Below are 24,195 nucleotides of genomic sequence, written 5' to 3' on the forward strand. Positions count from 1 at the left end.
TTCGGGCCAGTACTATTTCTTGCTGGAATAGATGCAACTGTAACTTTTTTTCTTTTAGAGATAGGGTCTCGCTGTGTTGCCCAGGTTGGTCTTGAACTCCTGGCATCCAGCAATCCTCCCACCTCGGCCTCCCAGAGTGCTGGGGTTACAGGCATGAGCCACTGTGCCTGGTCAACTGTAACATTTGACTGCTTGGTGAGTTTAAAAATTATACTTGGATTGCACAGAAGACAAAAGCAATAATTTATGATGCCATACACTAACTATTCACGGCATTCCTGAAAGTAATCCTGAAAGCTTTATTATTCCTTTTCCGTTTACTGTTCTGATATTAAACACTTTGCACAAAGTTGAAACATTTATTAATACAATTAGGAAGAAGGAGTAGTTAGTAATAATGGTGATAGCTAAACTATTAATATGATAAACTCTTGTGTGCTCCCAAAAGACTGTTTAAAAATATGCAACTTTAAAATTACACTTGAAACTTTTTTTTTAAGAATGAATGCTTAGCCCTCAGCAAATGTAAAGAACATAAATCACAACAAACTGTCTCTCAGACCATAGTGCAACCAAATTAAGACTCGGGATTAAGAAACTCACTCAAAACCGCACAGCTACATGGAAACTAAACAACCTGCTCCTGAATGACTACTGGGTAAATAACAAAATGAAGGTAGAAATAAAGATGTTCTTTGAAACCAATGAGAACAAAGACACAATGTACAGAATCTCTCGGACACATTTAAAGCAGCGTGTAGAGGGAAATGTATAGCACTAAATGCCCACAAGAGAAAGCAGGAGAGATCTAAAATTGACAACCTAACATCACAATTAAAAGAACTAGAGAAACAACAGCAAACAAATTCAAAAGCAGAAGGCAAGAAATAACTAAGATTAGAGCAGAACTGAAGGAGATAGAGACACAAAAAACCCTTCAAAAAATCAATGAATCCAGGAGCTGTTTTTCTGAAAAGATCAACAAAATAGATAGACCGCTAGCAACACTAATGACGAAGAAAAGAGAGAAGAATAAAACAGACACAATAAAAAGTGATAAAGGGGATATCACCACTGACCCCACAGAAATACAAACTACCATCAGAGAATACTATAAACACCTCTATGCAAATAAAACAGAAAATCTAGAAGAAATGGATACATTTCTGGATGCATAATGTGTCCAAGACTAAACCAGGAAAAAGTGGAATCTCTGAATAGACCAATAACAGGTTCTGAAATTGAGGCAATAATTAATTGCCTACCAATCAAAAACAGTCCAGGACCAGACGGATTCACAGCTGAATTCTACCAGAGGGACAAGGAGGAGCTTGTACCATTCCTTCTGAAACTATTTTAATCAATAGAAAAAGAAGGAATCCTCTCTAATTCATTTTATGAGGCCAGCATCATTCTGATACCAAAGACTGGCAGAAACACAACAAAAAAAGAGAATTTTAGACCAACATCCCTGATGAACATCGAGGCAAAAATCCTCAATAAAATACTGGCAAACCGAATCGAGCAGCATATCAAAAAGCTTATCCACCATGACCAAGTCCTCTTCATCCCTGGGATGCAAGGCTGGTTCAACATATGCAAATCAATAAACGTAATCCAGCATATAAACAGAACCAATGACAAAAACCACATGATTATCTCAATAGATGCAGAAAAGGCCTTTGACAAAATTCAACAGCCCTTCATGCTAAAAACTTTCGATAAACTAGGTATTGATGGAACATATCTCAAAATAATAAGAGCTATTTATGACAAACCCACAGCCAATATCATACTGAATGGAAGTATTCCCTTTGAAAACCAGCATAAGACAAGGATGCCCTCTCTCACCACTCCTATTCAACATAGTGTTGGGAGTTCTGGTCAGGGCAATCAGGCAAGAGAAAGAAATAAAGGGTATTCAATTAGGAAAAAAGGAAGTCAAATTGTCCCTGTTTGCAGATTACATGATTGTATATTTAGAAAACCCCATAGTCTCAGCTTTGGGCTGAGATTTTGGATCTCCTTAAGCTATTAAGCAATTTCAGCAAAGTCTCAGGATACAAAATCAATGTGCAAAAATCACAAGCATTCCTATATACCAATAACAAACAGAGAGCCAAATCATGAGTGAACTCCCATTCACAATTGCTTCAAAGAGAATAAAATACCTAGGAATCAAACTTACAAGGGATGTGAAGGACCTCTTCAAGGAGAACTACAAACCACTGCTCAATGAAATAGAAGAAGATACAAACAAATGGAAGAACATTTCATGATCATGGATAGGAAGAATCGATATTGTGAAAATGGCCATACTGCCCAAGGTAATTTATAGATTCAATGCCATACCCATCAAGCTACCAATGACTTTCTTCACAGAATTGGAAAAAATTACTTTAAAGTTCATATGGAACCAAAAAAGAGCCCGCATTGCCAAGACAATCCTAAGCCAAAAGAACAAAGCTGGAGGCATCACGCTACCTGACTTCACACTATATGACAAGACTACAGTAACCAAAACAGCGTGGTACTGGTACCAAAACAGAGATATAGACCAATGGAACAGAACAGAGGCCTCAGAAATAACACCACACATCTACAACCATCTGAAATTTGACAAACCTGACAAAAACAAGAAATGGGGAGAGGATTCCCTATTTAATAAAAGGTGCTGGGAAAAACTGGCTAGCCATATGTAGAAAGCTGAAACTGGATCCCTTCCTTACACCTTATACAAAAATTGATTCAAGATGGATTAAAGACTTAAATGTTAGACCTAAAACCATAAAAACCCTAGAACAAAACCTAGGCAATACCATTCAGGACATAGGCATGGACAAAGACTTCATGACTAAAACACCAAAAGCAATGGCAACGAAGGCCAAAAGAGACAAATGGCATCTAATTAAACTAAAGAGCTTCTGCACAGCAAAAGAAACTACCACCAGAGTGAACAGGCAACCTACAGAATGGGAGAAAATTTTTTCAATCTACCCATCTGACAAAGGGGTAATATCCAGAATCCACAAAGAACTTAAACAAATTTACAAGAAAAAAACAAACAACTGCATCAAAAAGTGGGCAAAGGATATCAACAGACACTTCTCAAAAGAAGACATTTATGCAGCCAACAGACACATGAAAAAATGCTCATCATCACTGGTCATCAGAGAAATGCCAATCAAAACCACAATTAGATACCATCTCATGCCAGTTAGAATGGCAATCATTAAAAAGTCAGGAAACAACAGATGCCGGAGAGGATGTGGAGAAATAGGAATGCTTTTACACTGTTGATGGTAGTGTAAATTAGTTCAACCATTGTGGAAGACAGTCTGGCAACTCCTCAAGGATCTAGAACTAGAAATACCATTTGAACCATCCATCCCATCACTGGGTATATACCCAAAGGATTATAAATCATGCTACTATAAACACACATGCACATGTGTTTATTGCGGCACTATTCACAACAGCAAAGACTTGGAACCAATCCAAATGTCCATCAATGATAGACTGGATTAAGAAAATGTGGCACATATACACCATGGAATACTATGCAGCCATAAAAAATGATGAGTTCATGTCCTTTGCAGGGACATGGATGAAGCTAGAAACCATCATTCTCAGCAAACTATCGCAAGAACAGAAAACCAAACATCACATGTGCCACTTATAGGTGGGAATTGAACAACGAGAACACTTGGACACAGGGCAGGGAACGTCACACACCGGGGCCTGTTGAGGGAGGGGGACTCGGGGAGGGATAGCACTGAGAGAAATGCCTAGTGTAAATGACGACTTGATGGGTGCAGCCAACCAACATGACACACGTATACCTATGTAACAAACCTGCACGTTGTGCACATGTATGCTAGAACTTAAAGTATAATTTTTTTAAAAAAAGAATGAGTGCTTAATGTGACATACTGGCAAGGACATATATTGGAAAGGAAAGTACTTTCTTCTCTCTATATTCTGTTGCAATTATATATTTATTTACTTATCTGATTTCCCCATTACTCTAAGGAATAAGACGTATTTAATGATTTTCAACCTTGGCTGTACATCAGAATCACCTAGAAAGTACTTTAAAAATACAATACCTGATTTAGTCAGCTTAGAGGTTTTGTACTCCAGTATTAGTTAAAAGCTGCCATGTGAGTCTAATATGCAGCTTGGGTTAAAAATACCTAGTGGAGGGTACCTTAGTACTAGCACAAGCTCTGGCACATAGTAGGTGTTAAATAAATATTACCTGGAAACTTGAATACAATCATTAATGTGTCTTTTATGAAACAAATATGAAATATGTGGTTTAGATTTTTACCTTCATAGGTCTGCTTTCTTTTACTGAAGAACACACAAAAAAATTCACATCCCATGGATGAACAACACATGTATTTGTGCTGCTTTAGATTATAATACTTAGTTATCAACTTAAACAATGATTTGGAATCATTCATTGCAAACATACGAATGCATTTCGGTTAATGTTTCACAGTAGCTACTCTAGCAAGTCAGTGAGCTCTCATGATATAGGTCTACAAGTATCATTCTTAATCTTTTATCAGGGCTGGGCATGGTGATTCACGCCTGTAATCCCAGTACTTTGGGAGGCTGAGGTGGGAGGATCACTTGAGCCCAAGAGTTGGAGGTTACAGTGAGCTATGTTCACATCATGGCTCTCCTGCCTGGACAACAGAGCAAGACTTTGTTTCTAAAAACAAAAACAAAAAAACAAAAAAACCCCATAATGGCATTTAAGATGGAGCAGAAAAATGTATCTGTTAGCTTATAATTGTGTTAAAGCAAAAGTATGTGTTATACTTATGTATACACAAATATAGAGGTGTTTTTGTACCACAATTGTGCAAATTTTAACTTCTGCTTTTTCTAGAAATTCATTTCTTTCCCCAACACATATTATCAGGCATTTTTTTGAATATAGCATTGTTCAGTGATTAATTGCAAATGGCTTATTCTAGGTACCTTATTTTTGAAGTCCATTACTAGACATTTGTATGAGGGTCATAGGAGGTAGTTTTTCTGTGAATTATCTTTTATCTTGAATAACTCACCACTGAGTCCATATCTACTTTTTTTAAAAGTTCCAACTAAGTAATCTTATGTTAGATAAGGTTTGATTGTGCTTTGGGGATGAATCTCACTTCTTGTGAAGATTACAAATGGAATGGTTATATTCCAAATGGAATATTTGTAATGTTCCATTACACTGGATATTACAAATGGAATAGTTATAATGTTTCTATATTATTTAGGAGAGGCCTTGATAGATGAACCACAGGAAAGGTATTGTACAAATTGGTGCTATATGCTGAATATTTTCTGATAAAGTTGAATTTTCTAATTGGTTTTTTTATCTTATTCTCATAAGCAGAAATGATATAAGAATAGAAACTATAACTCTCAACCTTTATTGTAACAAAGCATACAGCTTATTGTAGAAAAGCGTAACACGTTCAACTGGTATCTAGTTAAATGCTTGTTTTAACTTACAGAATGAATGAGAAAAAATTGTTCAAAGTTACCATGGTGGAAAAACTAATATAAGCCTCAAAAATCAATACCTAATGAAAAGACTTAACAATACAGTGGATGCTGATCTCCATATTTGATTATGGATCAAAATTTTCTGGTGATTAATAAATATCAAGTATTATGCACAAATCCAGATTTCCTGAAACAGAATCTTGGAGGTGGTTGTAGAGGAAAAAATGGTGGGAAAGAATCCTGGGAATGGATTTTTTTTATCTGTATTTTTAGTTCTGGGGTACATGTGCAGGGTGTGCAGGTTTGTTACATAGGTAAATGTGTGCGTGGTGCTTTGTTGCACCTATCAACCCATCACCTAGGAATTAAGCCCAGCATGTATTAGCTACAGGAATGTGTATTTTTAGTAAGCCCTCCCTTTTCTACCCCATGTGATTCTTATGCAAGCCATGGGGCAAGTCTGCGGTCAAGCATTTGAGAATCTCTGGTATAGTGAAATGTACACTGAACAAAGAGTTAAAAATCTTAGGCTCTAATCATAGATCTGGGACAAATTACTTAACCCTGACAAATTTGTCTTCTTGGTGAGGCGCTTCATTTCTTGATAACTTTTCCCATACTTTGTAAGGTCCATTGTTGCCTAATATATTGTGATTAATCAGTTTTATCTTTCATGACTTCCTAAAGCAAACCTCTAACAGAGGAGTAAATACACAATAACATGATTAACTTCAAGAGAAGATTAAACTGCCTATATATTCCACAAGAAAAATTCCTAGCTTAGGACTGAACTGTGTCCTGCACCAGGAGCTCACGCATGTATATAGCATGTTTTTACCTGTGTCCATTATCTGGGTTATATCCATTAATGGTCAATAAATTAGAAAAATCTATGGCTTCCCATTGATTCTTAACATTTCAAAAGCATGTTACCACCAACAGATATCTACCCCTAAACATCAATACAAGAGGTTTGCAAAAACACGTCTATCTTCCAGTCTTATCAAGCACCATTCTGATGTTCTAATAATTTCTTATAATCAGCAAATAGAAGTGTCTGTCAATAAAATCTAATAATTTCCTGATTACTGACTTTAGTCATTACATATATATGCTGTGTATATGCCTAGATCCATATTCCTACATCTAACAGTGCTTAACCATATTATCTGGCAGAGAAGAGAGGCTCATGAAATATTTGTGGAATTAATAAAAGCAGCAAGACAAGAAGGGAAGGAAGAACAAGCAATAGAAAAAGTTGGGCTTATTTTAATGAGGGTAATGAAGTCTTCCATCATTGGGCACTTCACCATCTACCTCCATTAGCTTATGAATCTTCCACAGGAAATATGTTGGGGCATGTGGACTTCCCTTTAGTAGAAAAACAAAACAAAACAAAACAAAAAAACCCAAGATATTTAGTAGAAAGACTTTCAGGATTCGTTCTGAAAGGAATAGCTCACCTTTCTTTAAACAGAGGCTTTCATTGACCAGTTTTCCCTCCTTGTTGACGTCTATTTTCATCCAGCTATGGAGGTATTTCCTGGCCTTCTTGACCACTACTCTGGAGCCTTGTTTCTGGAGAAAGAGAGACGTATTTTCCACCTCAAGGAAGCCTTCCTGATCATAGCAGGTCCATCGGGGTGCCTGGGAACACCGGTCCAAGATGGCTGAGCGGGAGGGGCCACGAGAGGAGTTGGAGATGGCCAAGCATAGTGCAGATTTAACATGAAGGAGCTTTTCATCCTCAGTCCATGTCCACTGCTGGTTCTGGATGGTCCTATTGCATGAGCCCACGACCACTTTCTCATTTTTGAAAAGACACTGTTGTTTCTGGACATGGACAATCTGAAACCCTTCTGGAAGACGAAAAGCTCATAAGGCACTAGGTAGCAAATTATGAGGCCCATTAGAAAACGGAAGAACCCACCCACAAATGAGCTGAATAAAATCACTAGTTTTACTTATATTTTGTTATTGCTATCATTTCAAGTGAATATTCTCATATTTAACACGTGATTTAAAATTCCAAAGCTGACGATGTAAAATGTCAACATGTCACACTTAATGCCCCATCTTTTTTTTTTTTTTTTTTTTTTAAATTTTCACATGCTTTAGGGGACAAAAACACACCTCTTATTGGAAAATGAAAGGAAGCTTGGAAAGAAACAAAATCATCCAAAGTATACAGTATATTTTAGCCCAATTAGTTAGATATTCTGAAGTTATGAAACGCTCAGCTCCCTTTTTAAACATTTGACATATTCGATATAACCTTCCTCCCCTACCTTAAAAAGGTACCCTCTTTTCCAGTCTTTAAATTCACATTGCAGTATTTGTATACAAATTTCATAGTTTGAATAACAATTTTAAAAAATTGCATACATTTATCAAAAAATAAAACAAATGTTCCCACTCCTCCAAGCATAACCTCCTAGCTAATTGCAGCCCATGAAAGTATTGATTATCACAAACTAAATTTCCTTTAGTCATGGAGAGGAACATTTCTCTATTTTATGATAATATCTACAGTTTTCTCTCAAATACTAATAGATCTTTTAAAAATCATCATTTTCCAATGTAAGAAAATTAAACATCCAATTGCTAAACATCAGTATTAAAATGCAAGATATTGTGGCTCAGAAACAATTTTCAATGAGGTTTTACTTAAATTGCCCAGCTTGTTCATGAAAATGTTCAGCATTGCCAAATGACAACTTCCAAATAAAACACACTACATTTCGTCACCCACTTTAATCATATTTCTTCCATTTTCTTTCTTTAACACAAAAGAAAATAAAACTATAACCGGGTTGGAAAAAGGCTTGGGGAAAGCCACAGACTGTTACATAACACAGACTTTTCCTCGGGGTTCTTTATGCTCTGCTCTAAATGTATCATTTCAGGGGCTGCCTCAAGCATTGGAGGATGAGAGGAGAGCATTTATTTTCTTTTGGAGAGAAATCTCAACAGTGTGGGCATAGCTGGCTCCTTTTATTCCCGCTTTTCATCGTCTTTGGCTAAACTGCCATGGAGACCTGGCCCCTTCCACCTCATTTTAGACACTTTTCAAAGACCAGAGACTCCTTGGCTAGATCTGGAAGAAATGCCTCAGGAAACTGAGGCAGACTCACTCACCTGAGTTCCTGAAGATCAAGCAGGTAAGAATCACCATGTAAAATTCAGCCTCCATTTTCCACTTAGCAACTGTTCATGCTTCGCTTGGGAAAAAAAAAAATTCTCCCAGATAAGAGAAGCAAAGACTAGGAAGGAAATGTGCCTTCACGGTGGGGGGAAAAGTCAGTGACGAGCACTTCCTCCTATTGAATTGTTTGGGGAAGTTTTACACCAGTGTCCTTTTGTCTGTTTCCTTAGAAAGAAGGGATTATGATTACCTCTCTTTTTTTTTTTTTATGTAGAAAATATTCCAGCCTTCAAGAGCAGAGTAAATCTCATTAAGACCTTACCTACCTTTCCTTTGGCGTGTGACTACTTCTTAACCTCAAGAAGAAAGAAAGGAATTGTAATCTTAGATAATTGAATGTTCCTGAAACATTACATCTCTTCAGGTGATACGATTCTGCTGAATAAACACAAGCCATGTAATTCATGAGGGTCTATGACAAGTGACATAAAGACATAAACACGTACTGTTTGTATAATGATATGCTGCGAGTCTATTGAGGAAAACCACATAATGATGGCACTTCTAGATCACTATCTCCCAAGTGATGACAATATTACATTTTGAGATCGTCATCTTCACTGGGGAGATGCAGACACTAAAATTAAACCCATCACATTATCTACTTTGGTCTTCCCCAAACAGATGATGGCCTCTTTCCAACTAGAAAAAAAAAAAGAAAAAAAAAAAAAAAAGAATATGCTTTACTCAGTGTTTAGTATTAAGAGTTTATTGGCAGTATGAAACAAAGTCAACATTGCTGCATTAAAAATTCATATTTGAGCAGAACAGCTAGTGTTTGCTGAGGGTAGTTATTTGAATTTTTTTTGTCTCTTGAAGGTTGAAACCTTTCAGAAATGTAAGGACATACATGGAAATGTCCTTATAAGGAACCTCCGAAAATGGGACAGGTAATATCATTCCTGAAGGCATATACATTTTGTTGAGAGAGAGATTCCAGGTAGATTCCAGATAGCATATTCAAAAATCCCTTCTTAGCAAAAGAGTGACACATAGTTAAAATTTTTGATACTTCATAGTTGCTACAAATTTGTTTTTCCCTTTTAAAGTAAAATGACTCACGATGTAGAAATACGGTGGATAGAGTTCTGGAGCAGAAGCCACCTCTATGACCAATAATAGAGAGTAAATACATATATACCCGATGACAATCATTGTGCTCTGTAATTGTTTGATAGGAGGTACTATAAATACACATTTAATAGGTAATATTATCAAGACACATTTCCATATAAAATAGTTACTGCTTTTGATTTTTGTTTTTCAAAAACAAAGACTTATTTGTTAAAAATCCATTATCAACCACTTGCAACTTTAGCAGCAAGATTCTGGTAACTGAGAAAGGTAATAGCACTTCAAAACAGGAACAGTTTAACAGCTGACAGTCCATTCACAAGACAGATTTTGCAAACATTAAAGCATCTAACACATAATACGAATGTCTTCAGCAGCTCATCCAGTCATCACCTGATGACATTTATTACTGAATATTACATACATACATTCTGTGTGGCAGATAGAGTTCGTACAGACAAAACAAAATCTGCCTTAGGCTGTGTGAGAAACCTATCTTACCTCCATCATCAAAAAACCTTCGAAATAATTTGGGGGATGCTTACAAATGCATTCATATACACAAGGAGCTGGCAATCTTAAATATGTTGCCCAGTCTTCCACAATCCATGCCATACGTTGTCTTCAAAGCCTCTCCTTCCCTCCATTGCAGGAAGCTCCTTCTAGAAGCCTTGGGTGGGTAATTTGACTAACCACCCACATCAAGAGATTGATGGTCTGACAAGTCTTCAATGACTCACTGAACAGTCTCTGCTGAAAGTCTGCTCTCATACAGGCACAGAGCATGGTGCACAAATTCATACTGCTCACTGGTTTGCACCATTCCACCTCTGCAAGGAAGAAATCACAAAATAACTTCATTTTGCTAAAATCTTGCAATTTCAAGTAACACGGAGATTACATCCAAGCTAGGGTGTTATGTCAAAGACACATAGAACAGTCGACCTAGTGGTTCTTTTGTTATTCCTCTAACCTGTGTCCAAATGTCTCAACTATCAAAGTGAACATGCTAATGTATATAAAGGGCTTAACACAGTCCCTGGCACCCAGTAGGCATGTGATTAATTTTACTTATGTAACATTACTGGGGAGGTGGTAAGTCTAATGATCAAGTACTTGGATTTGGCATCAGCCAAGGTGAGTTCAAATCCCTCCTCTGTCAATTCTTAGCCGTATGTTCTTGGACAAATTCCTCAAAACCCCTTGCACTTTAGTTTCCTACTCTGTTAAAGCAGGATAGTAAGAGTAAGTACTTTGTAAGGTTGCTGTGAAGGTTAAAGAGATTCAGTGTAGCTGGTGTATTGATATTACTTCTGAGCTGCCTCATGATTCATCTCGTGTTAAAATGGTTTATACATTTGGCTTAAAATTGATTGACGGAGACAAACTAAACCAAACTCATCTGCAAAATGTTGCTCTTTCTACAAGTAAAAATAAGTCTACCTTGGAATGGTTTATTTGAATATGTTTTATGGAAGCAACCTTAGCCTTTGGGTGTACTGGGTGTCTAAACACAATAGTGGGCGAGTCCTTAAATGAGTTGGAAAAAGGGAATTGGCTCTGTTCTGGCATTTTCCTCTCGGTTATCACCATTATCACTAGCTGCTCAGCACCCTTCTTGTCAATGGATTCATAGAAGGCACTTGGCTTCATGAGAAATAATGGCGCTTCTCCTTATGTTTTTATATACATAATACCTATATCACATTTTCCCCCTTCATAATTATGATCCTTTTTTTGTTTCAGTTTTTGAGACGAGGTCTCCTTAATCGCTTAGGCTGTTGTGCAGTGGCATGATCACAGCTCAGTGCAGCCTCGACTTCCTGGGATCAAGCAAGTCTCCCACCTCAGCCTCTGGAGTAGATGGGACTACAGGCACCACCACACCTGGACAATTTTTTGATTGTTTTTTATTGTAGAGACAAGGTCTCACTATGTTGCCTAGGCTGGTCTCCTGGACTCAAGTGATCCTCTTGTCTCGGGCTCCCAAAGTGATAGAATCACAGGCGTGAACCATGGTGTCTAGCCCTATAATTATGATTTTTTAGCTTGACAAAGTTACAAGACATTAATATGTTACTTACTATTCCTGCTCACTGTATAAAAGCATCACTGTCGGTAACTATTTGAAGTCTTGTAAAGTCTCTGTAACTCTGCAATCATGCAACAAATCTTATCTTTTGGTTTAACTCCATGTTTTAACCAGATTTTTCCAAGTGGCTGTTAGTATCATTCAAAATAACTTTGATTATTTAGGCACTTCAACTTAAAAACAAGATATCTTGTCTCACTGTAACAAGACTTCTAGTTAATGGTAATAATAAAAACTGGGCTTGTATCTATGTTTATTTGTCAACCTATGTCAATTTTAAAGTCAGTAAAACTTCCCTGTTTTAAACAGTGATTCCCCAGGAAAATTAACATGATGTCAAAATGATGTTATTTGGCAAAAAATAAAGAGGTAAATTCACAGTTTTTGGTGACAGCAACTTATTGACAGAAGTATTTGATTGGTCTTTCTCCCCTAGAACTGTACATTTTGTTGCACTGAAGGCAACCGTCTGGGCAAAGTATTCCTTGGTCAGAAGTGAACAACAGAAATGGCCAGCTGAGAATGTGGTAATGGTTTCTCTTCTTAACTGTGTGATGACATCTGGGCTCACCTAAAATCATAGCAGGTGTTCTGAAGATGCTGGCTTGAACTGTGAAGCTTGGGAGACACCACCACAGTAAATATTAGGGTAGCTCCAGGGAGCTGAGAGGTGCCTCCCTTCCTCTGGCATTTGCACAGCTCAGGGCACCATTACTCCCCCTTGAGCTCCAGACAGTATGTGGAAGCTTCTATGTGCTCCACCTCTTAGGCTCTGGTCTGTCAACTTCCTCTCACCATTTACCTCACTTTGAGGCAAGATTTTCCCCTTCTTGTATGTTCTGGTCAGCACTGGTATTTACATATCCAACTGGTGAATGAATGGAGACACAGTTTAGATTTTAATAACTGTTTTGCCCTAAGTGGGTCAGTGGTGTAATTTAATGGTTGGAGTATATTTACTATGACATTCTGTTCACTAAATCAAGGTTGTTTTAGCCAGTGAAGGTGGCGAAGATGGAGAAACATACTCATTAATTGTGGGCTGGCAATATTCTTACAGGTCTGAAGGCTTCAGGAAGGTATTATGAAAAATTCTCTTACCTCTCACTTAATTTGGAAAATAAAAATGAAAAAAAAAATTGGCATTAGAGGAATCCTTAGAGATCATCTACTCTAGTCACTGAAAATATAGCTTTTTTAGAAATTTTGCAATTTTAGAGGCAGGCTTTCCCAAGGTTGGCAGGAAAACTTTTAAGACATCAATATGAAGCTGCCCCTTTCTAACTTTCACCTCATTGGTCCAACTGAAATAACCCAAAAGAAGTCTTAAGGCTCCACTGTGGTCACACAACAGCTCTCCAAAGGCTGGAAAACAGCCATCAAAGTCTTATAATCTTTTCTTCTTTAGACTAAACATCCTGTGGTCGCTCAGTATTTCTGAACAGCCTGGTTTATCTGTCACTCACCACTCTAGTCTCCCTCTTCTACAGGCTATTTTATCAAATATGACCTTCTTAGAGTGTTGTGTCTCCTCCTGATGAGATCTATGAAGTAGGCTTATTTTCTCCTCCAGCTGTACATTAGAGACCAATAGATTTGTGTTTGCGGGTGCATCAGGTGGTGAGGTCCCCCAGTGCCTACACGGTGTCTGGTGCTCCATAGTATTTTAAGGTATTAACTGATGGTGTAGATTAAATAAAAAGCCAACTGACTTTTTTTGAATGTGGACATTTCAGCTTTCTTCCATCCTGTAATTATGCTACTGAAGTTTTGAGACTAAATGCAAGGCTTTCTATTTATTCTTGTTAATTTCAATTTGTTAGTTTCAGCACAATGCTCTTGTTTACTGCATCACTATCTATCAGTCAATGTTAGTCTTCCATTTCTCATTCCCAGCATTGTGTCTCCCAGATATTTAACAAGGATCCCTCACATCTTTTTATCTAAGGCATTAAAAAAATAGAAAAAGAGACAAAGTAGGGTCTTTAATATGAGTATGCTGATATCATGTTATATACTATCTAATCCCATTCTAAAATTATTTCAAACTAGGTTGTAGGTCCTTTAAAGACCTACAAGCATAATGGCATAGTCTTCTTCTACTTGTAACAATAAAAAGCACTTACCAGTCCTAGGTAAATACTTGTCAAATGAATTACCCAGGTCATGCTCTTTTCCTGTCATGTGAAAACAGATAAACTCTAGGCTAAAAGAAAGCAAAAGGTATTCCAGGATGCATTCACTGGAGGCTGGTTCAAATTCAGGAACTCATCATAATCATCTTTGAAAATATTAAATAAATGTCCTACTGCATATATTGATATGTAGAATACTCTGTTGGCTGGGTGCAGTGGCTCATGCCTGTAACCCCAGCACTTTGGGAGTGCTGGGTGGAACACTAGAGCCCAAAGTAGGAGGATCACTTGAGCTCAGAAGCTCGAGACCAGCCTGGGCAACATAGTTAGACCCTGTCTACAAATTAAAAGAAAAATTAGCTGGACATGGTGGTGTATGCCTGTGGTCCCAACTACACAGGAGGCTGAGGCGGGAGGATAGCATTTGCTCTATAACAAGTAATCCATTCTTACAAAGGCCAACAGAGTCTTCTTTCTTCTTATTTTTGATTCAGAGTCTTGCTTTGTTGCCCAGGCTGGAGTGTAGTCATGCAGTCACAGCTCACTGAAGCCTTGGCCTCCAAGGCTCAGGTGATTCTCCCATCTCAGCCTCCCAAGTAGCTAGGATAATAGATGCATGCCACCAAGCTGAGTTAATTTTTTCCTTTTTTTTTTTTTTTTTTTTTTTTAGAGATAGAGTTTTGCCATGTTGCCCAAGCTGGTCTTGAATTCCTAGGCTCAGGAAATCCTTCCACCTCAGCCTCCCAAAGTGCTGGGATTATAGGCATGAGCCACCATGCCTGGCAAATGCAGTTTTTTAGATAGGCTGGTCATAGTAAAAAAAGAAACAACTAAGAAGCTAGTACAGTGTCTGTATACGAAATATATTTATGGAATAAATGAATAAAGCTAGGTTAATTATGGAACTCTCAAGACAGCTCTATAGTAATTCATCCTCAGGAGAGTTCTGACTTGGACTCCAGGAAGCCCTTAGGTCACACAGGTTTCATGGATTTGCTGGTCTGGATCTATATTACAGATACAAAGTTCCCAATACAAAGTGCTTCTGGGAGGTGAGAAACAGGGGTGCTCTTTTTCTTACTTTTTCTTTTAAGGGGAGGGTCTCACTGTGTCATCCTGGCTGGATCATGGCTCACTGCAGCCTCAACCTCCCAGGTCAAGTGATCTCCTTAGCCTCCCAAGTACCTGGGACTACAGGTGCTCACCAATATGCATGCACCTTAAATTGCAAGCAGAAGTGAAACTTAACTCGGGTTCATATCTGATAAATGCTTATGTGAGAACTAAACCATAACCCCAGCCAATCATAAGCACCCAACTCACATATTATTATGTCACTAAAGACTTTCCAACACGGTACCTGAAAAAAGGCATTTATGTAATTGCAAACCAACCAAATACATTCTTATTTTGTTTCTGCACTTTCCCAATAAATACTTGCCTCTGGCATTTTGTCATAGGAACACTAAAGCTCTTTTGGTCTGGTGTTTCCCAATGTATGACTGGCTTCTTACTAAATAAACTCTTTAAAATTTTATTGTGCCTCAGATATTTCTTTTCCCGTACACATTTGTTTTCCCAGGAGGTAGAATACATTAAGTGACAATCCCTACTGCTGAGCAGGAGTTAGTTTACCAAAAAAGAGTAAAGTCAAATAAAAATGTCAAGGGAACCCCAGCTAGCTGAGAGAGTGGTGCCAAGTTCATTACCGGGGGGACCAGAGTGTGTTAAGAGGGAAAAAGACAGTATACACTGTTGTCAAGACAAGTTCTGTCTCCACCACTTACTAGATATTTTACCCCACTACATAACCTCTGCAGTGCTCAGTTTTCTCATCTGCAAATGATGCGACAATAAAAACAATAGTTCCTACTTTACATTTAACATGTTTAGCACACAGCCAAGCACATATCAATACCATAAATGTCAACCATTATTATTGTTATTGTTACTCTTTGGTACCATCTGGTCAAAAAGGACTGGTTAGGAGGCTCTGGAGGGAGGCCCTCAAAGACCTTGGAGAACCAAGAGCAAATCTGGCAGAGGACATTAGTTTGCCCATTAAGATCCAAATATCTTTCTAAATATTGACCAGCCTAGAAGACAGGCATAGTGGAGGCAGATGATGTGGTGGAAAATAGTAGGCTTGGAGTCTGACAGATTCAGGTTTGAATCCTTGTTTTTTAACTTACTTAGCTAAATGATTTTAGACAAGTCCTTTAGTCCTTCCCAACCTGGCTTTTCTCACTTGTAAAATGACATAAATGACAAACGTCATCGGGTTGTGAGGATTAAATGAATCAGAGCATATCAATATCTGGCTGCAGGCTATTCACAGAATCCCCAGAAGCCCAGGGTTCTACAAAGGTGCCTGAGGACCCTGGGCAGGGCAGAGGAGGAGGAACGGGTCATTAGGGCCAGATGCCAATCCCAGCTTTGACCAGGGAAGTTGTGTTTTTATTGGTTTTCTGTGTTGGTGTTCTGTGGAAGATTCTGCCTGCAAAATGTTTTCCACTGTTCACAAAGAAGTTTGAAAACCACTGGCCTGGCTAATAAGGTATTTAGGTATTTACCTAATAAGACTTCATGTTTTGCAAGGTTTAAATGAAAGAATTCACAAAATGCTTGGCACAGTAACTGCCCTTCAGTGAGTACTAAATAAATGCTGTGTATTATTTTTCTTCTTCTTAGTTAATACGACACCTAAGGTAACCATGTTTGGAAGAGTCGTGGTTCATTGGTGTTGTCCTGGTGTCATTATCAATTGGGTCACCTTTCACTCTCGGAAGTACCTTGGTTTGGATGATAAGTTATTTGTTCACCCTAATGATGCTCCATGCCATGCTGTGGAAGAAAGCCATTCCCTTTATTGCAAAAGTGGTGTTAACCACGTGGCTTGGATTTCTTTGTGCCCTCAGACTATGAACACTGTGTTTGGCCAGGCCAGAGAGGATTCAGATATACTACCCTCCTATAAACGTCAGATAATCTCCTATCACATTAGCCCTGCCAAACACAAAGATCAGTGTCGTCTCAGTCTCCATGCAGAGCAGCACGTAGCTGTGTCAGCTGGGGGTAAACTCAGGTTAGAAAGGGAAAAAAAAATGTAGTCTTTTTTTCCCTTTGCTACTGGGAGGGTGTTTTGAAAAAAAACCCTTCCAGATGCCCAGGAGAGAGATTTGGCTTTTAACATGTTAAAATTTTGACCTTTTGTGACTATTCACTCACACATACAGAAAGCAACAGCCTTTCCTGTCGTACCGCCCAGCCCGTATCCGGTCTAATCAGTAGACAGAAGAAATTCTGCAGTGATGACTCACTTCTGGGCTAACAATGAAACTTATGCTCCTTTGCTTTTTATTATTTTCAAATCTGGAATTCTTTTGGTAAAGTTTGGTACAGTAAATTTAGAACAAAAGGTGTGGACGTTAATGTGCCTCCTGGGTAAAGCTCCGATAGCTTGAGCATGAGTCAAGTGAGGCTACTGTCTGCTGTGCTTAGCCGGGGTCAGCTGCAAGGTGTGTCTGGCCCCTTGGACAGAGGATTTCCCATGTCTTTATACAGATGTCATATCAAGGAGGGAGAACTTCAACGTAAATTTGGCCAATTCTGACCAGGAATTTTGAACATAGACACCTTCTCCAAAATAGATGTGTTCTAAAGTATCTGTAGGTCATAAAAATCAGCACACATCAAATAATTCAATTGATGAGTCTAACATATTTTGAGTTCCATTTTTTCCCCCTGAAATTTAGCTGTTTTCTTCCGAACACTCAAGTTAACACTTAATTAACTCCAAGCTGGGAAGAAGGAAAATGTCCTGACAACCACTTGGAAGATTCAGTTGGCATAATATGTTTTACAAAGTAGACCTCTTGTTATGATCTCAGGAACTATAATGTCAAGTAAATCCACACCAATTTCTAGGGCTTTATCTCCAAATGTCCTTAAAATAAGTAAACCAAAATGTTGAATTCCTGATCTTCAAATAAGATCTTTGAAGTTCATTAATTAGAGGAATCTTTGTGAGTATTTGGGAATGCAGAGAACTATGGATAAATGTAAGGTTACAGTTGATAAACCTTAGACCAACAAGCAGAAACTTTAGTTTTGAAATTATTATAACCAGGTTTCGGAAACAAAAAATATGCTGGGGACATATATTATCCTTGGAAATTGATGGCATATATATTCTTCTGAGATTGCTGTAGTTAAAAAAGAAAAGAAAATCATCGAACTGAAGTGACTAATCAAAACATTTAAACAATGATATGACGCACATTGGAAGCATCTTTTTATCCTGTGTGGGAAGCCACAAGTGAGGCCTTTGGATGTCATTCCAATTTAAGCCCTCTAAGGTAAGGATGTACAGGCAACTACAAATTCCATCCTTGACTCTTAAAAAGAAGGATTAGACAGAAAATTTCCTGTTACTCAGGAAGAAAAAAAGAGGAAAAAAAAAAGGCCTTGGAATCAGATATTATTTTACATGTTTAACTTCCCAGGTTCTGTTTTAAAATTCTTCCAGTGTCTAGTTGCCAATGGGATTAAAAGCAAAACGATGAGGAAAAAGTTATCTGAGGTCAGTCTGCAATGGAATATGTTCCTTTCCTGCCTGCTTAGATGTCTTCTGATGGTCATGAATTGCTCCTTAGTCATACTTCTGTAATATCTATGTGCATGTGAAGCACTGTCTGATGTTAAAATGTAAACATCATCTATAGTAATAAACTGAGACAGTGCATCTCTCATGAGAAAGGTGTAAATGACCTTCAATCACTATCTCAAACTGTAGAACCTTGACATACACAAGCCTAAATGAATCTTTTGTAGCAAGAGCTACATGCAGTGAAGCTGGTTGGTTTAGCTTTATAGCAATTGGTATTTTTAACTAGGTGGTATAGTTAGAACAATTTAGTGATATTTGAGATTAGAAGGTTTAAGAATTATATGGAAGGGCTTTCTAAGTAATAAAAAATGATTACACTGTGTTCAGTTTAGTACTAATATTATGGATCTTTTTTTCAACTATACTTTTTAAAACTTGTTGACCTATAGACGTATGGTAATCTCCTGTTAATAGGAAAATGTGATGGAGCAAAATATCCCTTTTGCAACAATGCTGGCCAACAGACAGTTTATTGTACTTATCATATTCAGATATTAATAATAAGTAATCTAAACTAAAATAATCAGAGATAAACGATTTTTCCTGGTTTATATAGCAACTTGTTTGGGGTCATTGCTGAAGGCAAGATTAGAATGTGAACTTCCTCTCCCTTCATCTTGTGTGTAACCCACTTAGGCCTCCCACTCCAGAAAACAACAGCAGAACCCCCCAAATCCAGAATTTAGTCAATCTAATTTGAGCAAAATTGAAAGTTCAGTTCAGAGTGTTTTATAAAAACTTCAAAACTGGTCATGTGGCCTTGGAGATTTCCCCTTTTTTGGTTTTGAATTCTTCCTTTAGAATGAAAACTTTGGGCTATATATTCCTGAGGCTAGATTTTTTAAAAAACCCACCCTTTTCCTAGGAGATGTTTGGCCAATGTTATGACTATTACTGCTCTCCCATTGTTCTCCACATAAACAAAGCTTCAGAGACTCAAAGTAAGCAAGAGCTGAGAGGGATCTCAGAAAGTCAGTTGGTCACTCTGCAATCACTGAATTCCAGGATGGAAAAGCATCTTGTTCAAGGAGTCCTGACACCCACCTAAGCTTTGTTGTGAGTCACAGAATGAATATTAACTTGCAAGCATTAAAATAAAACAATCAAGTGGAGGTCCATGAGATATCTTACTCTTGATAGTAAGATATTTCTGGCTTTTATACCAGGAAAGGCTGGAGATCACTGTTATGTCCCACATCTCCTTTTACCAGGTAGACACAGAGGCCTAGAGTGGACAAATGGTCACATAGAAAATTAGGGGGCAGAGCCAGGCACCAAGCTCCTTGACATCTGATCCAGAGATGTCTGGCATCTCATTCTTTTACTAGTCTTACCAGACAGTGTTCAGTTGCAATTGCCATACCACCTACTTCATCTTTTAATTAAAAGTGAATGCAGTGGAAATGAGGGGATGATCCATTAATGCCCTTCTAAATAAAACATTCGTGGGTGCCTTGCACTGAATTTGAACTCCTACTTGGAAAAAAAAAGAAATCTTATTTTAGTTCAAAATATGCTCAAAAGTATTAGTAAAAGGAGAATCACAGACTCATGAATCTGCAATGAGAACTGAGCATCTATTAATAGAAGTTGTCCCAAGGCCAATAAAAATAATGTCTTGCCAGAGAATGAGGAATCCACCAAATGGTTTTGTCATTGTTGTTATACTGGAAACATCCATTCAGCATAACACATTTGTCTCTGAACCAGACCATTTGAATTTATTACTAAAATGCAGATTTGTGACTTGAGTAGAAATTGCTTGTTCTTGTCATGTTAAATTACAATGACCAGGCATTGTAATTTTGGGGGTGGTGGTGGTAAAAATCAAGATTTTAATCCTATCCAGTGTTCAAGCTCTTGACTGATCGGTCATGAAAGAAGCCCCATTTTCAAGTATCCAAATCACTGTCTTGTCTTTTTCGTTGCTGTTAGCCATACCTGGACTCCTCAGAGAAGGCAGCTACAAGTGACGAGGGGTAGACTATAAAAATAAGATGCACAGTGTGCAGCCTTCATTGATGGTGGTTGGAGGTTGTTAAAAAGAGTAGAAAAGGATAGAAAAAAGTCTGTGAAGCTTGTATTCTGCCGAATACCAAATATCAGCTTTCTGATATATTGGCTCTGTCTTTTCTCTCTCTTATTACACTTAATTAGTTGCTTTTAATTAGTTGGCTCCACCCTTCCTTCCCTATCACGTTTTTTTTTTGGAGACAGAGTCTCACTCTCTCGCCCAGGCTGGAGTGCAGTGGTGTGAAGTCGGCTCACCACAACTCTGCCTCCCGCGTTCCAGCGATTCTCCTGCCTCAGTCTTCTGAGTAGCTGGGACTACAGGTGTGCACCACCATGCCCGGCTAATTTTTGTATTTAGTAGAGATGGGGTTTCACCATGTTGGCCAGGCTGGTCTTGAACTCCTGACCTCAAGTGATCCGCCTGCCTCAGCCCCCCAAACTGCTGGGACTACAGGCCTGAGACACCGTGCCCGGCCCCTTTCCTCTTTTTGGTGGTCCAGGTTCGGGCTTAAATTACTATCCCATCTCTAGTCTTCTCTTCGCCACAAAGCTTCCTGAAAGAACAGCTTACCTTTATTATTACAACTTCTTTCCCTCTCATTTAGATGGCTCTTGAGAAAATTCGTCTGTGGTCAAATAAATGTGAAAATGCTTAAACAAAATTAAAGGAGTTTCTACACTGGGAGATTTTAGATTTTTTAATGCATTAATGCTTATTGTGAATCTCCAAGTGGGGAAGACGTCAAAGAAATACAATGTAGGGCTGGGTGCCACGGCTCATGCCTGCAGCCCCAGCACTTTGGGAGCCCGAGGTGGGCGGATCACCTGAGGTCAGGAGTTTGAGACCAGCTTGGCCAACATGGTGAAACACTGCCTCTACTAAAAATAAAAAAAAAATTAGCTGGGAGTAATCCCAGCAACTTGGGAGGCTGAGGCAAGATAATTGCTTGAACCCGGGAGGCGGAAATTGCAGTGGGCCGAGATCGTGCCACTGCACTCCAGCCCGGGTGACAATAAAGAAACATATGCGTGTATGCGTGTGTGTGTGTGTGTGTGTGTGTCCCGAACTTAGTCGAGAACCTACTTTGCTCCTGAACACCACCAAGAGGGTTTGGCTTAGGAGGCTCTCAGTAAATAATTGTTAATTAAACTATGTCCTGAGAAGGACAATCTTGGAAACTGGGAAAGGCGGTTAAGACACCCATTTTTCTACACCCAGGTGCCTGATTCATGCTCAGTAGCCGATGTCTGGTGATGCCTGTTGAATGAATGAATGTATGCAGGATTCAGGAGCACCACTCTAAGCAGAGGTCTCAGATGCCTGTTCCACAGAACACAGGATGCAGGCCCATCTATTGTGTTGGTGCAAAAATAATTGTAATAGCAAAAACCCCAATTACTTTTGCACTAACCTAATACAAACACTCATTCCATTCTAAAAATATCCTAAGACAGAGTTAGCTTCAAGGGATTGTGACCTGTGCAGTCATACATCTCTCACCTTCTTGTGCTGAGAAAGACCCTGCACTTGGGTTAATGCTTTGCTGTCACTGTCTTGAAGTATTTGATACTTTTTAATCAACAGATGTCACATTTTCATTTTATACTGGGCCTCACAAACTATATAGCTGGTCCTGCCCAAAGTGTCCCTTGGAGTGCTCTTTGGCTCTGTCTTAGTGCCTCTTGCTTTCCCAAGACAAGCCATGAGCTTGTCTAACAGTCTCCTTGATCGAAGGACCTCACCATGGCGTGTCCAGCATCTGAAGCCCTCTCTTCAATTTCCCTTCATCAAAAGCCAAGTTCTGAATGTATTCCTAATGCCGGGAGTTACACTGTCTCCAGCTACCACACTGAAAAGAACAGATCGCCTCATTTAGATTGAAGCGTTAATAGCTTAGAAGACATAAAGTGTTACCCCATCTCCCATCCCCAGGTTCAATAAACTTTAGAAAAGGATGATTCTTTTAAAAGAATCCATCCAAGATTAGCTCTTTACTAGCAGTATTTCAGACATTTGCTATACATTTTAGCATCCTCCATAGATAGATATTTTAAGAAGCAGCAATTTTTTGTCCCTCAAATTGTACTCTTAAGGCAGTTGCTGACAATGTCACTCCATCTATTCATAAAGCAGCTCTCATTTATACTAAAAACTGTTTTAAAAATTATGGTGTTCTGTTGTCATTGCATTTTGTTTTTAAGAGGTGGAGTTTTGCTATGTTGCCCAGGGTGGCCTCAAACTCCCGGGCTCATTTATTTAAATTGGCGGAGTATTATCAAAGAGATACATTTTTGTCAAGAGGTTTTACAATAAACATATTCCAAAAGCCTATTTACTTTTATCTATAAGATTGATAAAAATCAAAGAAATAATTAGAGATCAGGTAAATGTCCCAGATTCCAGTAGGTCCATTTTGTTACTTCCCAAGCTACTTGACTTCGGACAAGTTACTTGATATCTCGAAATCTTTGGTTCCTCTTTAAAAAAAAAATGAGGCCAAGAGATGCTTCTTTTCCTTCACTTGGGTTTATTTTTGGAATTAAATAAGTCATGTGCTTTGAAGACAGTGGTGAAGAGCCCATGATTAAATACATTTCTGTGTGTTGAATAGTGCATTCAGGAATCTCTGAAGACAGATTTAGAGCTGAAGGTAAGGATAGCCAGGAAAATCAGAATTTGTGGACAAAGTTTGAATAAGTGATGAAGAAAGATATGCTGCAAATGCATAAGGGTAGACATTTGGATTGGCTGAGACCAGTTTTCCCTTTACTAGCATGAGCCAAAAACATGGTTAATGGCAGCAGTTAGCCACAAATTGGAATTTTAAAAATGAGGTATAATAGGAAAAAGCTGAAGGACTGGAACAAGAAACAAGAATGATGGAGAAAAAGAAGCAAGATGAGGTGAAAGGAAAGGGATAGGTTTTCTGTTTTGCTTTTCATAATAACTAGAAGAGTCTACAACAGAAGGAAGAGACAAGAAAAGGAAAACGTATGTTGATCCTGTGAAGGACGGAGGTGAAGGAAAGACCTTTCAAAGGAAGGTTCAAGGAGAGGATCTGTTTCATAAACAACAGAAACAGCTGCTCAGAAAGAATGCAGAAAGGGTCTTGATGAAGAAATCAGAATGATTTTGATGCATATATTGGCAGTCATTCAAACCCAAGGGGGTTGGGTGCCTATAGGCTTCAGAGCAGAGAAGTTGGATCTGTTTTCAAGATCCTATCAGAAGTGAAAAGACAAGACCTGTGGGAAGACCTTGGTGGTGACGGAAGGCCAAGGCTAAAGTTTCTGACCACTTGCTTTAGGAAGGAAGGAACAGATAGAGGAGGCATTGTGATGTGGTTTTAAAAAAAAAATGCATTTGTAATTCCATTTAAAACCAGAGGACAATTTGTTAGACCTGAAAGGGGAACGTGACTGGGAAGTGGAATCCAAGGTGGAGGTCAGGCTACGAAAGCGGGCAGGGGAGGTGGGAGATGGGAGGGTG

The 24,195-nt window shown here is 38.5% G+C and overlaps 2 protein-coding genes across 4 annotated transcripts in view; both read right to left on the reverse strand.

Annotated features, from left to right (window-relative positions):
• Nucleotides 1-8,772, reverse strand: part of PTPRB (protein tyrosine phosphatase receptor type B) — a 124,088-nt gene extending 115,316 nt beyond the window's left edge. Inside the window, exons 1-2 of the mRNA XM_050746573.1 lie at nt 8,656-8,772; nt 6,981-7,376 (exon numbers count right to left, since the gene is read on the reverse strand). Coding sequence (XP_050602530.1) covers nt 6,981-7,376; nt 8,656-8,710 — 451 coding nt within the window. The 5' untranslated portion in view covers nt 8,711-8,772. The remainder of the gene's footprint in view (nt 1-6,980; nt 7,377-8,655) is intronic.
• A 637-nt stretch (nt 8,773-9,409) lies between these two features.
• Nucleotides 9,410-24,195, reverse strand: part of PTPRR (protein tyrosine phosphatase receptor type R) — a 279,496-nt gene continuing 264,710 nt past the window's right edge. For all 3 annotated transcript variants that reach the window (XM_050746581.1, XM_050746582.1, XM_050746583.1), the window contains one exon: nt 9,410-10,626. In XM_050746581.1, the coding sequence (XP_050602538.1) occupies nt 10,533-10,626 (94 nt within the window). In that variant the 3' untranslated portion in view covers nt 9,410-10,532. The remainder of the gene's footprint in view (nt 10,627-24,195) is intronic.

Source organism: Macaca thibetana, chromosome 11 (genome assembly GCF_024542745.1).
Source record: "Macaca thibetana thibetana isolate TM-01 chromosome 11, ASM2454274v1, whole genome shotgun sequence".
Classification (NCBI taxonomy): domain Eukaryota; kingdom Metazoa; phylum Chordata; class Mammalia; order Primates; family Cercopithecidae; genus Macaca; species Macaca thibetana.